This window comes from Euleptes europaea, chromosome 11, assembly GCF_029931775.1.
Source record: "Euleptes europaea isolate rEulEur1 chromosome 11, rEulEur1.hap1, whole genome shotgun sequence".
NCBI lineage: Eukaryota > Metazoa > Chordata > Lepidosauria > Squamata > Sphaerodactylidae > Euleptes > Euleptes europaea.
The window spans coordinates 29395814-29419620 of NC_079322.1; the positions used below are offsets into that span (position 1 = coordinate 29395814).

At 43.5% G+C, this 23807-nt stretch overlaps 1 protein-coding gene across 1 annotated transcript in view; it reads left to right on the forward strand.

Moving 5' to 3' along the window:
- Positions 1-4603: 4603 nt before the first annotated feature.
- ACAD11 (acyl-CoA dehydrogenase family member 11) overlaps positions 4604-23807 on the forward strand; it is a 35732-nt gene continuing 16528 nt past the window's right edge. The window contains exons 1-12 of the mRNA XM_056857313.1: positions 4604-4740; positions 7323-7422; positions 8383-8508; positions 9434-9595; positions 12099-12263; positions 16058-16205; positions 16764-16885; positions 18745-18851; positions 18982-19108; positions 20581-20658; positions 22177-22315; positions 22522-22629. Coding sequence (XP_056713291.1) covers positions 4604-4740; positions 7323-7422; positions 8383-8508; positions 9434-9595; positions 12099-12263; positions 16058-16205; positions 16764-16885; positions 18745-18851; positions 18982-19108; positions 20581-20658; positions 22177-22315; positions 22522-22629 — 1519 coding nt within the window. The remainder of the gene's footprint in view (positions 4741-7322; positions 7423-8382; positions 8509-9433; positions 9596-12098; positions 12264-16057; positions 16206-16763; positions 16886-18744; positions 18852-18981; positions 19109-20580; positions 20659-22176; positions 22316-22521; positions 22630-23807) is intronic.

Consider the following 23807-nt stretch of genomic DNA (forward strand, 5'->3'; position numbering starts at 1 on the left):
ACGACCAGCGGTCCCAACAGCGGGGAGGCCCGGGGTCTCCCTGGAGGCCAGCAGCAGCCCAACCCGGCCTCGCCGCCAGAGACACGTCTTCGCGACAAGCGCTTCCTGGAGTTGCAGCGAAAGCGATCCTCCGCTGCAACCCCAGGCCGGAGACCAACGTTCCGGGCGCAAAGACACCCGGGAACGAACGACGGTGGCTCAGTGTGCCCCCACCCAGGGTCCAGGTGCAGAGAATTGATGAACGCCTGAGCTGGAATAAATTTTGTTCGTTTTAAAGGTACTGCTTACCTCAAGTGTCAAAGATAGGACATTTTGGAGGACTTTCATTCATAGGGTCGCCATGAGTCGGAAGCGACTTGACGGCACTTAACACCCACACACACACACCTCAAACTGCTGAATTACAGTTGATATTCAAACTAAAGACAATGCATTTACCTGGGCTGCATAAAGACCTTGCATTCATGGCTCATGACCAATGCTGATTTCTCCACACCCATCTCTCCCCTGGACACCACAGACTCTTCTGCAGACCACACCTAATCCCATCACGCCTCCTATTCACATGTACATACTGTTAACATTTACGTACTAATGCTTGTCTGAATTCACTCTCCTCTACTTAAAGACAGATGGATTCACATTCCAGCTGTATCTGAATAAGTGAGCTGTGGCTCACGGAAGCTCATACCCTGCCAGAAAATATTTGTGTTAGTCTTTAAGGTGCTACTGGGCTCTTGCTCTTTTCTACTGCTTACCTCCTGTTTAACGGTATTGTACAGTGAGATTTTCAAGACACCACAAGCCTAGTCGAGATGTCTGAAAAGAGTTTTAGCCCAGCTTGCGCGATCTGCGTGCACGTGTGAATTCGGTTAACACGCAGGCCTGTGGAGTTCTCCAATAAATCCATTAGGCCTGAAAGTACTGCAAGATTATTTGATGTGGTCTGACGTATAGGGTTGCCAACCTCCAGGTTGTACCGTTGTGGACTATTGAAGTATTTTTGTATATAATTGTATATTTGTTAGTCTTTTTCCACTTATATATGCACTGAATACACCTTGATGTTTCACTTATCTGTGTTGTATTAATTATTGCCTAAGATTCCTGCACTACTTTCCTTACCGTTGGTATTAGTGCAGAGGTGTTGATTTTGGCTTGCTTAACCTCCAGGTAATAGCAGAAGATCTCCTGCCGATAGAGATCAGTTCACCTGGAGAAAATGGCCGCTTTGGCCATTGGACTCTATGGCATTGAAGTCCTTCCCCAAACTCCACCCTCCTTAGGCTCCGCCCCAAAACCTCCCGCCGATGGCAAAGAGGGACCTGGCAACCCTACGTAGCATCAGCACAATCCTATGCAGATTTTTCTAGTCGAAACCCATTGAAATCAATGGGTTTAAACCTGGGAAACTCCGCATAGGATTGCACTGCCTGTTAGAACAAACAGCCATACACACAATCTCGTGGTACTATCATGGCTAAGGGTTTTGTTGTGGAATCTCACAAGAAATCTGTTAAGTGCTCTTTTTATGTTTTCAGTGTTCAAGTTATTTATACTGGCGTAGACCCATTGAAGAGACTGCTGCTCGTTTGACTTCAAACACTACTGGACTCCCTCTATCTTTCTACTGCAGTCTTTTTCTCCCTGGCAGTCCACAGACTGACTTAATGGAGTTCATTGTGTAAGTGACTTGGTGTCATTTATGCAACTGTCTGTATTCTCGAAACCAGTTTAACAACTTAGTCTTGGAAATTATGAAGAGGCTAGTTATCTTTGATAGCATCTTTTATAAAACTAACTTTCCAAATACCAGACCCTGCCCCTCTCTCCTCCCCCCTACCCGACTGGTGGGGTGTGACTGGTTAAGGTGGGAGATCAGAGCTTAATATCTGCAGACATAATATAAATAACTCTCAGTCCATATTTCTGATTATTCCTTCTTCGGTTCTGAGCCGTGCAGTGAAATCCTACACAGTGTCATCCTAAACAGGACTACTCAGGTTTATTGAATGGGGTTTTCTCCTCGGATAGTACTTGCTCTAAGGGATACTCTAGCGTAAACCCACCCACTGCATTGTTTGACATGCTTGGTGGAATTTGACAGCTGGAGGCAGGATAGCTGATTTTTAAAAAATATAGCTAGCGTAGGTCTGTAATTGATGGGTGCATATTATTATGGTCTCAGCACCTTCTATGGCACTAATTCTAGAGCGGTAACCGTGTTAAATCTGCTGTAGGGAAAACAAACAGGCTTTTTGGGGCGAGACTACCAACCCTTTATGCCAGCATATGCTTTCTTGGACTAGAGCCCACTTTGTTAAATGAATATAGTGGAGGGAGACACACCTTTGTACACAACACATTTTATATGAAGAAAAAATATATATCAACAGCAGGATCAAAGGACCATGAAATGCAGAAAGGGCGAGGTGCGCTGTAACAATGTAAAGACTGAATATGATAAGAAAAGTACAGAGATCATTTACAAGACCATAATTTGCAATCTCTTTAGTTCAAGTCCTCAAAAGTTTATTTTGGAGTAATTTTTGAAAAAACATCTTGTGAGCCTTTAAGGGGCCACCTGGTTAGTCTTTTGCAAATTAAAGAGGAGTCTAGTGACCCCCTTAAAAGTTAACAAAATGGAGCCTGTGTTGGAATACATTTTGTTGTTTTGTAAAGTGCCGCCCCTTGGGGCGGGGTAAAAGCCAGAACATGCCAGAACAGGCATTAAACAAATACCAAAATATTGTTCTGTAATGCCTTTAACACATCCCACTATTTGGGTGGTGGTGGTGGTATGTGTTTAATGCCCATTCCGGCCTGTTCTGGCTTTTGCCCCATCCCCATTTTGTCAGTCTTTAAGGGGTCCCAAGACTCTTATTTAATTTTAGGGTACCAACACTTCTGAAGACGTGAGCTGTGGCTCACCAAAGCTCATACCCTGCCAGAAATTTTGTTCGTCTTTACGATGCTACTGGACTCTTGCTTTTTTCTACTGCTACATACAGGCTAACACAGCTACCCATCATGATCTAACACTTATAGAGTAACTGGTGGCGGATACATTTAGCGCATGGAACGATCATCGCCTCTGACCATCAGTTTCGAGCTAGAGGCTGTTACCGCACTGGGTATTCCCAGCGATGTATTAAGAGTTTGAAAATGTTATTAAAAAACATCGCTTTAAAAGGGTTTTTGGATGCCACGGCTAAAAAATGGTTGGAAGACGTCTTCACAGCTAAAGGGGCCAAACAAAGTGCGAACAGTATTTTTTAATAACAGTTTCAAACTCTTAATACATCGGTGGGAATACACAGAAAGTGCGAACAGTATTTTTTATAACATTTTCAAACTCTTAATACATTTGCTGGGAATACCTAGTGCGGTAACAGCCATAGACTCTCACAAAGAGTATTTACAGTGGATAGCCGTGTTAGTCAGTCTGCAGTAGTAGAAAAGAGCAAGAGTCCAGTAGCACCTTAAAGACTAACAAAAATATTTTCTGGTAGGGTATGAGCTTTCGTGAGCCACAGCTCACTTCTTCAGATACAGCTAGAATGTGAATCCATCTGTCTTTAAGTAGAGGAGAGTGAATTCAGACAAGCATTAGTATGTAAATGTTAACAGTTTGTCAATGTAAATAGGAGGCGTGATGGGATTAGGTGTGGTCTGTAGAAGAGTCTGTGATGTCCAGGGGAGAGATGGGTGTGGAGAAATCAGCATTGGTAATGAACCATGACTGCAAGGTCTTTATTCAGCCCAGGTAAATGCATTGTCTTTAGTTTGAATATCAACGGTAATTCAGCAGTTTCTCTTTCCAATCCCCCTTTGAAATTCCTTTGTAAGAGAGCTGCTCCTCTTAAATCTGCAACAGAATGTCCTGGAAGGCTGAAACGTTCTCCCAATGGTTTTTGAACATTGTGGTTTCTGATGTCAGACTTATGTCCATTTAATCTTTGTCTACGAGACTGACCTGTTTGTCCAATGTAGATCGTAGAAGGGCATTGCCATTTACGCCCGGGAGGTTTTGCCTTGGATTTGCCACTCTTGAGACGCTCATTTTCCCCCATCTGGATTCTCAAAACCCAACAATAAGCCCCCGTGCAGAGTTTTGAGAACTCGGATGGGGAAAATGTGCATGCAGAGAGCGCCAAATCCAAGGCAAAGCCTCCCGTGCATAAATGGCCTAAGCTGCCAAGAACCTGTTGCTGCGCGAGCAGGAGCTCCGGGCTCGTTCCAGATGGCCTACGCGGTTCGCGTAAGGAGACCTTCTGCTTTGCGCTCCCTCGGCGAGGAGTAGGCGGGGAGCGAGTCCTGTTACGGGAGCTGGGCGAAGGGGGCATGACCATTGGTTCTTGTAGGTTATCCGGGCTGTGTAACCGTGGTCTTCCAAGACCACGGTTACACAGCCCGGATAACCTACAAGAACCAATGAACTCTGACCGTGAAAGCCTTCGACAATATTTTGGGGCATGACCACTTCGTTGCCGGAGTTACGCTCTTAGCGCAGGGGCTGAGCCTCTTCGCGTCTGCCTTCCCCCTGCAGCGCTGCTGGTCGCCTGGGGCTGGTAGGCGGAGGGCGGGCTTGGCCGGGTTGGAAATGGCAGCGGAGCCGGACACCACCGAAGTGAGGGAGCGGCACAGATTTGACCGGGGAGGCTTGGAAGGGTACCTTTGCAAGCGCTTGCCGGGCTTTCCTTTGCAGCCGCCTGGAGCTCTCCTGGTCAGGCAATACAGGTAACGCCCCCCCCCCCTATACAGAAGCGCAGCCGGGAAACAGAGTTGTGCGGGCAAAGACTGCGCTGGGAGCCCAGATGTCTCCCTGCAACCCGATGGCCCAGTGGCGCCTTGACTGCTGCAAAGGTTTGCCCTCCTTTCCCCTCCTTCCTCGTCCTCTTCCACGGCTCTTTGCAACGCGTCTGACAAGGATCAGATGAATTGTACTTCATCAAACTCAAAGCCTTTCCTTTTATCCCTTAGAAGCTCTTTGATCCATTGATCTTGAGCAGCATATATCTAGTGTTGGAGGGATAGAAGGACTGAAACAAATCTTGCCACTGACAATGTAGCCTTGGGGTCCCTATCACTTAGTAAAAAAGGCATTATGTCAGTCACAGAGGCATTGGATTTGTATATTAAAAGGGGGGAAACAAACTCAAAGCATTTGTGCACAAGAGCATGCAGATAATTCCCAGCGGGTCGCCGTGTTAGCCTGTCTGCAGCAGTAGAAAAGGGCCAGGGTCCAGTAGCACCTTCAAGACGAACACGAATATTTTCTGGCAGGGGGTGAGCTTTCTTGAGCCACAGCTCACTTCTTCAGATACAGCTAGAATGCGGTCAGCATGCAGGAAGAGGCTGGTTCTGGTCCCACTGGAGCTCTGCAATGGTTCTTAATATTTTTTGGTCCCAAGCGTGTTCGCTCAGAAACAAAGATCCAACCTGGCAAAGTGACCTTTTGACTCCTGAGAGCTTAGACCGTAAAAAATGTTGATCTTTAAGGTGCTACGGGACTCGAATATCTTTCCATGTTATATGTCGGGATGGTTTGTTTTTTGGTGTGGTATAATATTCTCACAAGCCCTTAGGTCGCTGTTAGTTCAATTTCAAGATCTTTGCATTGGCTGCTAGGACGTTTCCGTGTTAAATTGGTGCTTTATCTTTCAAAGCCCTTGACCCGCTAACCTGAAGGACTACCTCTTCCTGTATGAGCCTGCATGCCAACTCCTTCTCACTATCCCTCCTGCACTAAAGTTTGACCAAGCATAGTCTGTCTGCTCCCAGGTTTTTTTCTTTAGGAGCGCTTATGCTGAGGAACAGCATTCTGGAAGATGCATAGGGAGATCCCACCTTACAAGCTTTTTTAGAGGGGCTGTAAAACAAAGTTATTTGGGAGATAATGATAACCAGATGGTGCCCTTATGCGATTTTTGTTTGGAAAGAAATGGTTGTCTTGTCTTTTGGCTGTATTCTCCTTTAGCTTCATTGTTCCCGTTTTATTCTGGGTTGATACCTGCCTTAGGCCCCAACTTTGTGAGAGAAAGGTGAGTTTATAAATATTTGAAATAAAGTAAGGAGCTCAGAACAGCGCAAGTGGCTTTCCCTTCCTCCGTTTTATCCCCGCAACAGCCCTGCAAGCCAGGTTAGGTTGAGAAAGAATGATTGCCCGAGATCATCCAGTGATCTTTATGGCTGAGTGGGTATATGAATTTGGGTCTTCTTGGTTGTAGTCCAGTACTCTAACCACTAACACCTTTCGTAATTTTGCTAGACTGGTTCATGTAGAACATCCATGGATATGGATATGTGAGTGGGAGTAACCCCCACCCCCAACCGTCACACTCACATATGCAGGTCTGAACAGAGCTGTATGCATTGCATAAGTTGTAGGTGCACACTCTGTTTACGCTCCTCCCTTTTTGGATTACTTTTTGAATTAGCATCTGCCCAGATGCTTGGACCCCTGGCTCTGGACCTGGTTCCCCTAACTGGACCTCCTGTAGGCCCTGCTTTACCCTCTCTTTCTACCTCTTGGACCTCTTCCCTTCCCTCTTGAATGGAGAATGCTGCACTGCGAAGGGGTGCTTGGAAGATCTGGCTGATGCCTTGCTGCTGTCTTGTTAGTGCTGGGTATTACTGAATGCTTGTTATCATTTGGCTACTTGAGAGAGAGAGGAGAAGAAGAAGAGTTGGTTTTTATGCCCCACTTTTCTCTACCTTTAAGGAGTCTCAAAGCGGCTTACAATCACCTTCCCTCCCCCTCCCCACAACAGACACCTTGTGAGGTAGGTGGGGCTGAGAGAGTTCTGAGAGAACTGTGACTAGCCCAAGGTCATCCAGCAGGCTTCGTGTGGAGGAGTGGGGAAACAACCCCGGTTCACCAGACTAGAGTCTGCCACTCATGTGGAGGAGTGGGGAATTAAACCTGGTTCTCCAGATTAGAGACATAATCCCACAGACTGATATGGAACTCCTGCCAGCCACCGTGCAGGTCTGACATAGAGAGAAAGGGCTTGATTTAGGAAACCACCTGGTTCATGTCTGGAAGCGCCACTTTTTGTAGTGTTTCCTGGTGACTTGAAGAGAACACTGGAGTGCACATTGTTTTGGCTTTTGCTGTCATCATGAACAGCAAGTGAAGAATCTTGTTGTGACCTGAATGTTTGCACCTTTCTTCTGAAAGTGGAATTGATCCAGTGAAAAAGAATATCTTTACTGATTTTCTGACAATTAATTTGTTGATATTTAAGCACATGCTTAAACCATTCAGCTATTTTCTCACTGGAAATGCTCATTGTCAATATTTATCTTTGCTTGCCTAGCTCTGGACAGTCCAACCCAACCTTTTACTTGAAGAAAGGCCTTAGCACCTATGTCCTTAGGAAAAAGCCTCATGGCCCTCTCCTACCGCAAGCTCACAAGGTATGGCAAAGCTAGCTGTTATGACTGTTCCTCCGTAATGAAATGCAACTGTATTTTGGGTGTCCTTTGGAACTATTACTGAGCTCAGCATTGGCACATCTCATTTTGAGAGATGTTAAAGAGTAAGATTGATTCCTTATGTCTTTATTGCACATCATTAAAGGCTTGTGCCTATATCCTGCTTCCTGGTGGATCCTTCTAAGCATACATAAAAACCATAAAGGGTAATATTGTCGAAGGCTTTCACGGTCAGAGTTCATTGGTTCTTGTAGGTTATCCGGGCTGTGTAACCGTGGTCTTGGAATTTTCTTTCCTGACGTTTCGCCAGCAACTGTGGCAGGCATCTTCAGAGTAGTAACACTGTCCTTCAGTGTTACTACTCTGAAGATGCCTGCCACAGTTGCTGGCGAAACGTCAGGAAAGAAAATTCCAAGACCACGGTTACACAGCCCGGATAACCTACAAGAACCATAAAGGGTAATATTTAAAAACTTATGGTGCAGTCCTAAACAGAGTTACACCCAAATCCAATGGGTTTAGAAGGGTGTACCTGTGTTTAGAATTACACTGTGAGTAAAACCACCTTCCTGAATTTATGAGGAAAGCACCCACCCTCTTGTCGTTTAGGAAATTGTGCGAAATGTAGATGGACAAAAAGGCTTTTGAGAGTACCGGTAGTTAGTGGGCTTGGCTTTTATTCAGGTTCTGTGTTTTTAGTGTCTTTACCGGTTGTGTGGATATTTTTTATTGGTTGTGATTATGTTTTTTTGTAAGTGGTTTTGGGGCCTATACAGGGGAAAAAATTGGTTTAAAATATTGTAAATGATGATGGCTGACTCTCTAAGAACCTAGTTAGACTATTAAGTACTGTTGATTTCAGTGTTAACTTAAGGGCATAATTTTATATGAATTATGTTCTTGATGTTTACCTTGCTGTATGCTCTATCTTATCCTTTTCAGATTGACAGAGAATACCGAGTCCAGAAAGCTTTGTTTGCAGCTGGATTTCCAGTTCCTGAGCCCCTTTTATATTGCAGTGATGTGTCTGTGATTGGAACAGAATTCTATGTGATGCAACATGTACAGGTGTGTACTTCCATTGCAGTATATTCACAGGATACTGGTCTGAGGTCTCACTGACAATAGGTTAGGTTTCAGAGATCTTTGCAATCTGTTTAATCTCCCCGGGGGTAGGGATTCAGACTTATGTTTCCCAAACCGGAGTCACCCTCTGCTGCATGAAAAGAAGCAGAGTTGGTTTTTATATGCTAACTTTCTCTACCACTTAAGGGAGACTCAAACCGGCTTATAGTCACCTTCCCTTCCCCTCACTACAACAGACTGTGAGGTGGGTGGGGCTGAGAGAGTGTGACTAGCCCAAGGTCACCCAGCTGGCTTCGTGTGTAGGAGTGGGGAAACAAATCCAGTTCACCAGATTAGCCTCCGTCACTCATGTGGAGGAGTGGGGAATCAAACCCAGTTCCCCAGATCAGAATCCACCACTCCAAACCACCGCTCTTAATCACTACACCACCCTTCGATGCCTAAAGGAACCTATGCCCCCACAGAATCTGTGCCAAGCCTAGTTTTATAATATATAGTTACTGAAATATAGTCATCCCTGTTTCCCCCCCCCCCCATTATACACAAAGACCAGGTGCAAGATTCCATTGTTCAGCCTTGTTGGCGTTTCCACTTGAAAGGGGGGGGAGGCTGTGTAATTACTGGGTTGACTCCTTAGAACTGCTGTCAGAAGATAAGTAGCCACTAGCGCTGATCTGCACACACTTCACTTTACTCATCCAACGTTCTAGCATGAGATGTGAGGCAACCTTTCCTTGTGTGGGCAGAAGATTATGCTGAGTGTGGGAGAAAGCAGCGTATGAATGTCTCTGAACCCCACCACCAAAATCTCTGATCTTGTGATTTACACTTGTGTACAATATTAAACTCATCTTAAGAGCTGCAATTTCTTTTCCCTTTCTACTCTCCCATCAATATTTGTCTTTAGGGCCGCATTTTCCGAAACCTTGCTTTACCTGGAATAAGCCCAGTGGAAAGATCAGCGCTGTATATAGCTGCAGTAGAAACTCTGGCCCGGTTGCATTTATTCAGCATAAACTCACTGGGGCTCCAAGACTATGGAAGAGGACCAGGTTACTGTAAGAGGCAGGTAAAGGTCTTCAAAATTGTTTGATCAGCCTTATCTTTTGGTAGATTTTTTTGCCGGGGGTAAATATGTAGCACATCTATCACCCTTCTCCCAGTTTTCTCAAGGCTGCACACACAGGATTTTCTCCCCCATACAATCCTCATAACAACCCTCTGAGGTGGATCAAACTAAGAGACAGTTCGTTGTCTAAGATCATCCAGTGAGCTTTATGGAGAAGCAGGGATTTGAACCTTGGACTCTTCCACTGAAGTCCAAGACTCTGGGGATTATATTACACTGCCTTTAAGTGTTTTGCTTGCAAATGGTTATTCTGCCACACACTTGACAATTTTTTTTAGGGGGTAAAGATCCTTTTCCTCTACAAGTTTTGCCTTTAAGCAATAAAGCTGGCCTTCTGGAGATGGCACCAGAAAACAAATTAGAAGAAAAGGCAAAATATTTTCTTAGAAAATGAATTTGTTCTTTCGTGTGCAAGGCGTCTGGATGGGAAGTGGAAAATAATGTTGCTTGCTCAACAGCTGCAATTTCTTCAGGTGAACCTGCCCAGTAATTTTTTAAAGACGCCTTTGGAGTGTATATGTGTTTGCATAGGGTGCCATGCTTTAATGTGTTAGTATTTTATACATGAAATTGGTCAAATTCAGCCCAGCCCCTATTTTGCTTACTTGGCTACCTGGTTACTTATTAATCGGAATGGAAGTGCTGAAGCAATAGCTGATCTTTCAGTATTTTTTCCTTCCTTAAATTGCTTAATTAGCTAGCCATGCCAGTTTATAATTCCTACAAGAGGCAGTGAATGTATGAGCTGATGTGAATGAACAAGAGAGAGAGGCAGCCTCAGCCTTTGATTTTACTTTCTTCGAAAGCCAACTGCACCTTTGTTCTGCCATAGGGTTGCCAACCTCCAGGTGATAAGTAATCAAAGATTATCACCTCTGTACTAGTACCTAAGGTTAGAAAATAAGTAGAGAACAAATCACTATAGCCAAATACTCAAAAAGTGTAATAAGCAAACATCACATAATATACAGTAACTATCAATCCAAGGTAAGTGTCTACAAGAGAGTAACAATCAATCCAAAGGTGTCTACAAAAGAGTAACAGTCACAGTCAATCCAGCTTGGAAGTCTTCAAAAGAAGAGAAGGTAAACAGGGATACGATCGTTTCAAGTCTTCTTCAGTCCCGTTTAGTTTGAGTCTTAACAAGTACACTTGTTTCAATGCAAGCTTTCAAAGCCAGTGGTAATAATCTCCCATAGGGATGAAGAAAAGAAGCATACCATGTAGAATTAATATTTCTTATCTTATGATTTCGAAACAAGGATATTCATTCTGCAGTACATGGTTGCACAGACAAGTTCAATAATTAACAATGTTCCCAAATAGGATACAATGAGTATTGTATGCCAGGTGATGGCAGGGAATCTCCTGCTATTACAGCTGATCTCCAGCCGGTAGAGATCAGTTCACCTGGAGCAAATGGCCGCTTTGGCAATTGGCATTGAAGTCCCTCCCCTCCCCAAACCCCGCCCTCCTCAGGCTCTGCCCCAAAAACCTCCAGCCTTGGCAAAGAGGGACCTGGCAACCCTACATCCTAAGCATACTTGTCAGAGAGGCAGAATGTGCATATTACATCTAGTCCTTAACACACACAAATACACACCCACACCCTAACTTAGCCTGCAGTGTTCCCTCTTTTGTACTTTGCTGCCTACACTGGAGCCAGAGTCCATTGTGGGACCAGCACTGGGCTTGCAGTTTGTAAGATGAGACTCTTATAAGTGAGCATGACTAGGGAAGGTGCTTTGTTCTGTGGATCTGTTTTATCGACTTCACTTTCATTTCTTTGCATTACCATAAAACTGAGCTTGAGGGAACCTGCATTCACATCATTTTTGGGGAGTATGCATAATTCAATCAGTGGGATTTCTTTCCACAGAAACGTACTAAGGATTGGATTTCTAATTTTATAGATCAAGATATACTAGACCATTAAACAACTTCCCTTTGTCCCTTACAAGGCGAATTCAGACTTGTTTTTCTCCGCAGCACCTCCCTTGGAATTTACAAACTGTCGAAAATTGTAACCAGTATATGACGTGTGAACAGGAGACAGCAATTTGAAGAGAAAAAGACAAAAATCCCACCAGGCTAGCAAAGGCTCCTTGTCTGAGCCTCAGCTGTGCTTTGGATTCTTTTGGCAATATTTCACCTTAACTAGGGTTGCCAACCTCCCGGTACTCGCTGGAGATCTGCTATTACAACTGATCTCCAACTGATAGAGATCAGTTCACCTGGAGAAAATGGCAGCTTTGGCGATTGGACACTATGACATTGAAATCCCTCCCCTCCCCAAACCCCAACCTCCTCAGGCTCCGCGCCCCAAACCTCCCGCCGGTAGCGAGGAGGGACCTGGCAACCATAATCTTAACTCTGTATTGTTGGATCTCAACAAGTCATGTTTTTTTTTCTACTAAGTACTTTTGTGGGGGTTTGTTTTCAGGTATCGACTTGGAGAAAACAGTACCAAGCAGCCGCTCATATGGACATTCCAGCTATGAACGATTTAGCTGAATGGTTAATGAACAACCTGCCAGCAGGGGACAATGAAGAACATTTGATTCACGGGGACTTTAGAATAGACAATATCATCTTTCATCCGACAGAGGTATTCCGCATATAGTTTCAAATGTGGTTGTAGCGTGTTTGGATACCAAAAGCAGCTCCTTTCTGAGTGCTTCAGAAAGGCTATTTTCTTCCCTCCAAGAAAAAAGTTTCAAAAAGACTTCTGTGTCTTGTTTTGGCTTTCATATCCAAAGCAAGACATGTGATATAGTAATTCTCCTCAATAGTTCGGTTGTCACTTATTTGGAATTGATCTCCAGGAAGAAAACAAACAAATGAGTAGGGATTCTGAGGAGTGGGATGAAGATAGGATTACCATATATATTGCTATATGAATGGTGCCAGACAGAAGGAATGTGGTACCTTTACGGCCCAACCCTAAACAGAGTTAAAAAGTTAAACAGAGTTACACCCTTGTAAACTTATGGACCTCAGTGAATTTAGAAGGGTGTTACTCTGCTTAGGATTGCACTGTGGGGCAGGGGTGGGGAAGAGTAAAGAGATGGTCAGTGGTGAGAGGTTAAATTACAGTAGTTTCCAGATATCGAAGGTCATGTTGTCCCAACATTTTGTTAGGGCTTGTAGGCATTGATTCCATCCATCTGTTTTCTTCAGGTCTTATGGTGGCTGTGTTGACTCTAATTACTGCTAGTCCATAAAAATGAAAGTTTGGAAGTCCAGGACAAATAAAGAAGCCTTCCTCATTGTAATTGCCCACTGCTATGCCCTTTAGTGCAGTTAATTATTCTTCATGTAGAAAAAGGAGACGTGAAATTTTTTATATACCTCATGGGACAATAGGGTTCTGCTTCAGTGAGGGGGAAAGTCAGAGTTTCACCCCTTTGAGGCCACTAACTTTATTTAAAAGGATGAAACTCTGTTTAGGATTGCACTGTAAAAAGGCATGTTTGGTGCCCGCTAGAATAAATGGGTAGCCCTTTAACGTTTTCTTAACTTGCTCTGAATTACGTGTTATGCAGCAGACCGAGAAAAGGTTAGGTGAGGCATGATGGTTCTCAAATGAGACTGAAGGTCTGCTTTGTGACTTCTAGCAGCGTTTCCTTGATACAGACTAGCAGGGGTGGGGGCAGGGAATCCAGCTGGCCTTTATTTCCTAAAGGATAATTAATTTCTGTCTCTGCTTTTAATAGGGAATTTCATGGCTTGGTGCCTGTCAGTAGGATTGCGAAACAGGGACTCCCACAGAAAAGGGGTTCTGCATGCTTGGGGGATTTCCTAGTTATGCCAAACAGTATTTTTAAAGGACGAGAAATGGAAGCATGCTCATTGCCCTTTCAGAGCCTTGGAATCCTGAAGACAGTTGAGCATTGTGTGTGCTAAGTGCTGTCAAGTCGCTTCCGACTCATGGTGACCCTATGAATGAAAGTCCTCCAAAATGTCCTGTCTTTGACAGCCTTGCTCAGATCTTGCAAATTGAAGGCTGTGGCTTCCTTTATTGAGTCAATCCATCTCTTGTTGGGTCTTCCTCTTTTCCTGCTGCCCTCAACTTTTCCTAGCATGACTGTCTTTTCCAGTGACTCTTGTCGTCTCATGACGTGACCAAAATATGATAGCCTCAGTTTAGTCATTTTAGCTTCTAGGGTCAATTCAGGCTTGATTTGATCTGTAACCCACTGATTTGTTTTTTTTTTGGCAGTCCACAGAATCCGTAACACTCTCCTCCAACACCACATTTCAAAGGAATCTTAGTAAAAGGAAATTAGTTAAATTAGTTTAAAAAGTACAAGAGAGGGGAATAGCCTGCTCAAATCCCCAATAGTTTATATTATGATGAAAGAACAGATTGGCGTTGAGGGATGTGAGTCATGATATCTTGTCTGCAGATTAAAGCCCCCTCCCCAGTTCTGGATGCTTCTGGGTTTTGACCCCTTTGAAATTGGCAGTGTCATGGTGGAGGGCTTAGTTGCCCATCTAGCCCTTGAGCTCAGCAGTGTCCTCCTACAGGGGAAAAGGGTCATGTCTCAGTCCTAGGGCATCTTTTTGGCATGAAGAAGATCCCAGGTTCAATCCCCAGCATCTCCAGTTAAAAAGACCAGATAGTAGCTGATGTGAAAGACCCCCAGCTGAAACCCTGGAGAGCAGTTGCCAGTCAGAGTAGATAGTACTGATCTTGATGGACAAGGGTCTGATTCAGTATAAGGCAGATTCATGTGTTCATGAATGTCCTAATTGTCCTACACATATCCATACCATGATTCTTCTTGGTCCCTCAGTTTTTTGTAATATATTCATTAAGGGATAGAGAGCCTTTGAAGCTCTTCTCTACTTCTGTGCCACCTGATTTGTGGAGTTAAACTTTTCTAACACAAATAACAGATTGTGCAATGCCTACCGAATAAAGGTCAAGACTGTCCATAATTAATCATATACCAGTCAGCAGTATCTGATCTGAGCTCTGCTATAAAATCTTCACTGAATCACAAAACTAAAGTGTAAATTTCATTTTGCAAAATGAGAAGCTATTAAGCAGGTGTAGGAGATCATGCCATGGGGCGCAATCTGTCAGTTAAGCAAGGGTACATCTGTGTCCCTGCATAAATGCCATTCATTTTAGTGGGTCTAGCACACAGGAGTCTTCCAGTGGCTTGTGTCTGTGTTGCATAATTTTATAAGCCCCCCCTTCCTTTGCAAACTGACAGCGTCATTCTCCAGTTCAGTGCAATACATTCCAAATCAATTGATTTGAGTGAGAGAGAGAGAGCATGAATTCATCACCTTAAAAAAAATTAAATTGTGGGTACTGAAGCCTATGACACCGGCTACAGTGTGGCTGCCGTCAGTCAGGTGCTGTTTCCCCCCTCCCTGTAATTAGAGGAGTTTTATGGATCAGAGGGGTTTAATGGATTTCTTTCAAACTGCTGTTTTAATAGGCACCTAAAATAGTTCTTCTGATGGAAACCAGACTGATCCATAGCTTTGTCACATTTTTTTTCCAACTTAATTTCATGTTCTCTTTGACCAATTGATGCCCCACTCATGTTAGTAACTCAGCATAGGTGGATTTCTGTTCAGCTGGTTTATAGCTCTTGCGCATGTTGGCACACCCATTACAATGAGAGCCAAAATATTCTGAGACTTCACACAATGAGGTTATCATGCAATAACTGCACCTGCCATGAAAAAATAAAAAAGATCATCTACTTATGTCCTTTGTGTTTCAAAGAATAAAAACACCCACGTCTTTGTATACCTTAAGCTCTGCTCTTGGCCAAACCAGTATTGCCATGGCTGAGTGTTACTGAGAGATTAAATTTCAAGTCCCTGGCTATACTTTTTCTTCTTTATTTTTGGAGGATAAGCTTTGCAAGATTGTGTACTGAGAGGCATACTGTTGTTTACCAAGACATTTATACTGTATTCAACTGAATTTGCAACAGGCCTTGAGATGCAAAGCTTTTTATGAGAATATTATTCAGGAGTTGTTGGGAAGGGATCAGAATGAACGTCCCGTCTGCCTGGCTTGGTGGTATTACTAGGACTGAGGCAGTTCATCCGTAAAATGGGGAGGCAGAACCACTTTTGCCTTTCTGAGGAGTGTGATAGATGGTAATCTGTAATATGAAGTACTGAAGGATGTGCTCATTTCATGGAGATGGATCCCCCCGCCTTCAGTCACAGTCTAGGAGAGCTCTGCCCAGGGCCAGCAGAGGTACATGCGGAATGGAAGTCATCAGGGAACCCCGTGCTTTGTATAGACATTGACCTTTCTCATCATCATGAACTGACACCAGCAGAAGTGGTTGGGAGCTATTGATCTGCAGTTTTTCATCGTTAGCATTAAAAAATCAACACACCTCTTTATTTCTCCGTTTCAAGGCCCGCGTCGTGGCAGTCCTGGACTGGGAACTTTCAACCATCGGCCATCCAGTGGCAGACTTTGCTTATTCTGTTATTTTCTACTTTTGGCCAAAAGACATCAAATATTTGAATATAATGAATATCAAGAATTTAGACGATATTGCAGGTATGCATACGTCTGTAAAACAAAATGTGCTTGTCCCCTAAAATGTGATGTTTGTTGATAGCTTCTCATTTACATAAACCGATGACTGACAGATAAGTTCTACTGTAATATGCCAAACACTGTGCAACTTCAGCATGTTTGGTCTAGGCTTACTCTTGAGAAATTACCCAGCAGACATGCTTAGCTGATTGCCAGAATCACTGAGTTTATTTTGTTCCAGGAAATCATAGCTTTAGATGTGATATTGTGAGATTATAGGACATGATAGTTTCCTATATTAAAGAAGCAGGTAGAAACCGGATCAAAAAGGCAGGAGTTTGAATTATCCGGAGAGGAACTGTTGGATCTCAGTGTTGCGGCTTATAGTTTAATTAAAACCTGATCAACCCCAATGACATTATCTAGTCATTATCCTAGTAAATGAGAAAAGAGGGTCCATCTGCTTTTCACTCCATCAGTGTTCTGCATCATTAAAGGAAAGTGTAACTGGTACAAATGAAATTTTAAACTGTAGGATATCCAACTCAAGTTTCTAATTATTCCATATCGTTTTCCTAGGAATTCCTTCATTTGAGGAAATGATCTCCATTTATACTCGCTGCAGGGGTACCGCCCCTTCTCTATCCAAGTTGAATTTTTTCTTTGCACTTTCATTTTTTAAAATTGCTTCAATATGCCAGGTAATTTAGATAGTGACAAATCTACAGAGTTGGAGAGGAGGGCATGAGAACCCTCCCCCGCATGAGACCCCTAGGGCCAAATGATGAGATACGTTTGGCCATAAGCTCCCCCACCTCCCCAGCACTCCTACCTGACTTGCTTTCCATGGAGCCATGTGGCAGGATACTTACTTCCTGAAGTACCATGGGGCCTGATTAGGATCTGAACCACAGTGCCAGGGGAGGAAGATTCCATGCTTCTTCCTGTGCCGCTTTCCTGAGTCAAAATGGCCACGGGGAGATGCTTTTTTGTGGGGTTGCATATATTGTGTAGCTTGGCTGTTACCTCCAGGCATGATGGGCGCTTTCACACATACTGAATAATGCACTTGCAATCCATTTTCAATGTACTTTAACAATCGTTTGCAAGTGGATTTTGCCATTTTGCCAGTAAAATCCATCTGAAAAGTGCATTGAAAGCGGATTGAAAGTGCATTAATTGGCATGTATGAAAGCGCCCATAGAGGCATAACTCTCTTTTTATCTAGTCTTGGACCTCAGCAGTCAGAGTATTGCAGATTTGCCCTGCAGCACTGACTGCTGAGGTACAGGGCTAGGTGAAATAGAACCTGCTCATCTATGTTATGTATGTATAAGATCTGAGTCTAAGTGCTACAAGTATTTTTAATTCGCCCCCTCTCAAGATGTAATATTTGCCAGTATTTTTCTCTTTCGCTGCCTTTCTGATCTACTCTCACCTATTGTTTGCTAGTAGAAAAAGGAATGTTGTATCTAACTGAAAGAAAGACAACCTTTTATGTAAGAGGACCTCCCTAAACAAACGTTATGCACAAAAAAAGTTTTTTTATTACCATACCATAATATTATCATACTACTTGTATGCAAACTTAAGAAACACACACATTTTTCTTGGCAGGACACCGGGGGGGAAATCCCTACTTTTCCTTTTCAGTAAATAGGGTATTTTTCTTTTCAACTATGAATTATAAACCCTGTGTGTGTGTGTGTAAAGTGCCGTCAAGTCGCAGCCGACTTATGGCGACCCCTTTTTAGGGTTTTCATGGCAAGAGACTATCAGAGGTGGTTTGCCAGTGCCTTCCCCTGCACAGCAACTCTGGTATTCCTTGGTGGTCTCCCATCCAAATACTAACCAGGGCTGACCCTGCTTAGCTTCTGAGATCTGACGAGATCAGGCTAGCCTGGGCCATCCAGGTCAGTAAAAGTCCTGAATAAAACAGCCACAGGGAGCCACTGTTTGTTCTATTGGAAAACCTCCATTGCTACACACAGTTTTTGCAACAGAACAAATAACAGTTCTGGTTGGAATCAGGATTAGGTTTGTGTGCATGTGGGACATAACTGCAATCTCATAACTAGAGTTGCCAACTCCAGGTTGGAAAATTCCTGGAGGTTGGGGGTGGAACCTGGGGAGGGAGCTCATCGAAGTATAATACCATAGACTCCACCCTCAAAAGCAGTCATTTCTTCAGGAGAACTGATCTTTGTAGTCTGGGCATTGGTTGTAATTTCAGGAGATCTCCAGACACCACCTGGAGGCTGGCAACCATACTCTTAATACAAATGGCAGTCACAAGGACTTTGTATCTTGTGAATTAGCCATAAATGACTATAGGACCATGACAAAAATCATAATGTATTACTTCAGCTGTTAAGAGTCTCCAAATTTATATTTTACCAATCATTGTGGCAGAAGTGTAGCTTCTTTGGATAGTTTGTACAAAATAGCTGTGCCCCTCCATGTAATGTCATGTTAGCATTTCAAACAAATCCTCTTGTAAATTCCAGTTCTGAAGCGGAAGCCAGTTAAGTCACACTTATGTGTCTTATTTCTTCTTTAGGGTGTCTATGCCAGATATCTCTTGGGAAATTCTGCTGCAGAAAATAGCAGTGAGTTTGGCAACCTGGTGAAACCTTTGGCAGAGAGAGGATTACAGCTCACAACAATGTAAGAATGTTTCAGAAGATTTTAAAGATGGAAGTAATTCTCTTCATATCAATTGAGGCTGTGCTTGTGTGTGTTTTAGGCCACATAGGCGGAAAGAAGGTTTATTACTTCAACTGGGTTTTTGTTCTAGGACATCATTTACTACTGGCTTTCAGTCTTGCAGTGTGGGAGAATTGTTCCAGCAGACTCAAAAGGGTAAAGAAATGCTTCAGAAGGTGAAGGATTTCATGGGAAAACACATTTTTCCAGCTCAAAAGGTATGAAATACCAAGCAACAACACAGGCCCAAATTCAGTGACTATTGTCTACTAATAGAAATGGAGCTTAATTTTGCTGTGGGTTATTAGATAGTTAGATTTTCCTACTAAAACTTAGCTTTTCTAAGTCACATTTTTATATTCATCCATTAATAAACTTCATTTGTGAATATAAGACATAAATAACTTTTAAGCCTTAGCTGATCTTTACAACCCTTGACACTGAACCTGGTTTCACCCTAGCTGGCAGAAAGCTTTTAAGGGAGTGAGTGACCTCATGCACAGGACAGCAGGTGTTTTATATCATTAAAAGGTGTGTAGAAAAGGGAACTTTGGCTGGTGCAGATGACTGACAAGTTATCTCTACAAATTGGTCTCTTCTATACATAGGGTTGCCAGCTCTGGGTTGGGAAAAACCTGGAGATTTTGGGGGTGGAGCCTGAGAAGGACGAGGTTTGGAGAGGGGAGGGGCTCTCCCGTTGCGTGCCGCCCCATCATGTCTCAGTCCCAAACCTCTATCCAGTTGCCAAGCCAACCCTATATGAACTGTCCCACAAAATATATTAAATTTTTGAATGGAAAGCCCCAAGATGATAATACATGAATTGCTTATGATTATACCAATTAATAATAAAAATATTGCACAGATCTTTAGTAACATTACTTATTTAGAAAATTGATGTGCTACTTCTCCAGAGACCTGTTGGAGGCGGTTTGCAAAGAGAAAGCAACATTATAAAAGGGTAAAAGCAATGGCCATGAAATTAAAAGAAAAGGTAAAGGTCCCCTGTGCGAGCACCGGGTCATTCCTGACCCATGGGGTGACGTCACATCCCGACGTTTACTAGGCAGACTTTGTTTAACGGGGTGGTTTGCCAGTGCCTTCCCCAGTCATCTACACTTTGCCTCCCGCAAGCTGGGTACTCATTTTACCGACCTCGGAAGGATGGAAGGCTGAGTTAACCTTGAGCTGGCTACCTGGAACCTATTTCCGTTGGGATTGATCTCAGGTCGTGAGCAGAGCTTTTGACTGCAGTACTGCAGCTTACCACTCTGCGCCATGGGACTCTCCACCATGAAATTACCTATATTAAAACAATTTTTGCAATAACGCAAAATACTGTTTTTGTATTCATCAAATCTGTAGACTCAAGAGACTTGAATTCACAATCCCAGGAGACATGTCTTTCCCCTCCAAATTACAGAGAGGGGTGGAGGTGGTGCTGCCCTGTGTGTTTTGAGATGTTCCCTTCAAGACTGTCATGTGGGAGACCAATAAACCAGGGACCAGGGGCTTGTGGGTTTTATTAAAGATTCGTATAGTTGAAGAACTAACTGCTCATTATCTGTTAAAACAGGAGAGAAATAAATAGAAATTGAACTTAATAATCTAGTAAACCATAGGGAGAAGAGAGAACACAAATGTAATCCCTCATGAGTATTCTGTATTGATGTACTTAATTTTTTTGTAGGAAATGGCAGAGTATTATGACAGAAATAAAAATTCACCAGACATATGGAAAAAACCTGAACTGATTGCAAAACTGAAGGTACGAGTCTTTTCTCAACTCCCAGCCCATGGAAGGATGAAACTTGTGCAATTTTCTTAAAAATCTAGATACACATTTTACATTCAAAATAGGATTTTTAAATATTTGTGGCTCTTCTTCCAATTATCATAACTAATGCTTTTAAAGAGAGAGGTTATCATCCTGATCCACAGATTAGAAACTTGAATTTAAACCACTCAGTCCTGTTGCTTTCATCTGAAGCTGAGCCAAGGCCAAATTCTTTTCCAGGTTCTCTGGCCTAGAGGCTGCTAATAACAAAGGCTGCATTAAATACTATGAAGACAAAAACATCAATAATGTTTTGTTTTAGTCATTATTTATTTATTTTGTATTTGCTTATACCAAGCAGGGGGAAAAACCCCAATTTCAGAGTAAGACCGTAAGGCAATGCATGTTTACTTGTGAAGAAATCCGACTGACTTCAGTGAACCTTTTTGTTGGCTAGGAAAACCACACAGGGTTGGACTGTGTGAACATACACATTGTGTCACAGGCAGGGCCAAGTTTACAGCGTGCTTCAGTAATCATGGCTGGCCTCTCCCGCCGTATCAAACCCTCATATTAAGCCCTTGTGTTAAGTATAGAGTATCCGGAGCCATTTTTCCACTTGCAAGCAATTCCTGGGCACTGTAAAATACAGGAAGAAAAGCACTAGGTGTTACAGATAGAGTTGCCAACTCTGGGTTGGAAAATACCTGGAGATTTCAGAGGGAGTTCAGCAGAGTATAATGCCACACAGTCCACCTGCCAAAGCTGCCATTTTCTCCAGGGGAACTGATCTTTGTCCTCTGGAGATCATATGTAATTCCAGGAGATTTCCAGCTCCCTTCTGGAGGTTGACAGCCCTAGTTGCAGAAGATCTTATGCAAGACCTCTGCTAAGTCTGTTTATGTCTCTGCTTGTGCATCACTGAGTCCAAGCCTGTGTTTGCAGATAGACCATTCTCTGAAGTTTTCTCTGCTGTAGTTGCACAGCTGATGAAACAAACTGCTTTAAAAATCAAGCCACAGAATTGCTTTTCAATGGTGGCAGCTGCAGCAGAAAAACCTGAAGAGGGAGACCCAGTCACATTTTTAGATCTTTTGTCAACTTAATTTGCTAAGGTGGCTATGAATGGAACAGCAGAACACCAGCCTGCACCAAGGGGTAATGTTTGATGTAATTGACTAGGATATAAGGAGGGTGTGTGAAAAGAGCTCATTACAAATGTACAGTCCAATCTTAGGCATATTTAAAAGGTAAAGGTCCCCTGTGCAAGCACCGGATCATTCCTGACCCATGGAGTGACGTCACATCCCTATGTTTCCTAGGCAGACTTTGCTTATGGGATGGTTTGCCAGTGCCTTCCCCAGTCATCTTCCCTTTAACCCCAGAAAGCTGGGGGTATTTACCTGAAAATAATTTGTACTGAAACCAGCAGAACCTGCAGTTGTAACGGGTAGAATGATCGTTCAACATCACAGGACTTTGTCCATGAATCTTTTCTTCTTTCCATAGGAGATGGCAAAAGCAGAAGGTCTCTGGAACCTTTTCCTTCCAGCTATTAGTGGTCTTGGCCAGGTGGATTATGCACTGATTGCTGAAGAGACTGGGAAGTGCTTCTTTGCCCCTGAGGTGTTCAACTGTCATGCACCAGGTGAGAAAAATTCTTATATCTTGTGTACAGTAAACAGAGGGTTGGAGCCAAAGTTTCCATTCCACCATCAGTGGAGCCTTCCTCTGGCGGAAGAGGCACATTCCTTTGGTGGAATTAAGGTTCCACCATTGGTGGAATGGAACCATTGGAGCCAGACTGCAGACAGAATAGGAATGGCAATAAACAACCATTCTTATGTCAACCAGACACAGGAAACATGGAGGTCCTGCATTTGTATGGGACAGAAGACCAGAAGAAACAATGGCTGCAGCCTCTGCTTGAGGGGAAAATTAGCTCCTGCTTCTGCATGACAGGTAATAATGTCTGATTTTCAAAATATGAAGTGGATGTGTGTGAGTAAGGGGGAGACCATGTTCTTTGTTCTTAACTACATTGCAATAATTTATGATAATTAAACAAATATAACCTCAACTCACTATGAAATCTTCTCTGCCCTCCCCCCCCCCCATATGTTTAATCCAGCCGTTCAGATGTGCTGATAAAGGTGCTGTCTGACAAAGGGAGATTTGACTCTTGAAAGCTTTTACCCCAAATATCTTGTTGCTCTTTGAGGTGCTAGGTAAAGGTAAAGGTAAAGGTCCCCTGTGCAAGCACCGGGTCATTCCTGACCCATGGGGAGACGTCACATCTCGACGTTTTCTAGGCAGACTTTGTTTTGCAGGGTGGTTTGCCAGTGCCTTCCCCAGTCATCTTCCCTTTACCCCCAGCAAGCTGGGTACTCATTTGACCGACCTCGGAAGGATGGAAGGCTGAGTCAACCTTGAGCCGGCTACCTGAAACTGACTTCTGTCAGGATCGAACTCAGGTCGTGAGCAGAGCTTTTGACTGCAGTACTGCAGCTTAACACTCTGCGCCACGGGGCTAATGGACTCCAATCTTGTTCTGCTAATAAAGTGTAATGAATAAGGGTTCCCCTGACCTGGATGGCCCAGGCTAGCCTGATCTTGTCAGATCTCAAAAGTTAAGCAGAGTTGGCCCTGGTTAGTGCTTGGATGGGAGACCACCAAGGAATACTAGGATCGCTATGCAGAGGAAGGCAATGGCAAACCACTGCTGAACTTCTTTTGCCTTGAAAACCCTACTGGGTTGCCATACGTTGGCTGTGACTGTATGACTCTTTACACATAACACGATAAGGGTTCGCCCTCCTAAATTTGTATGTGGCAGCATCAGTCTGAGAGAAAAATCCCTGATATATTTTGAATCACTGTGCTTTCATAGGAATGTTCAGGAGCCAGTTAGCGGTATTCCAAGCCTTTAATATACCAGCTAGTTGGGTGAGTTCTAGGGAGTGATTGAATACACACATGAAGCTACTTTATACTGAATCAGACCATCAGTACATCAAGGTTGGCATTGTCTGACTGGCAGTAGCTCTCCAAGGTCTCAGTTGGAGGTCTTTCACATCACCTAGTGTGGGCCAGTGTGGTGTAGTGGTTAAGAGCGGTGGTTTGGAGCGGTGGGCTCTAAT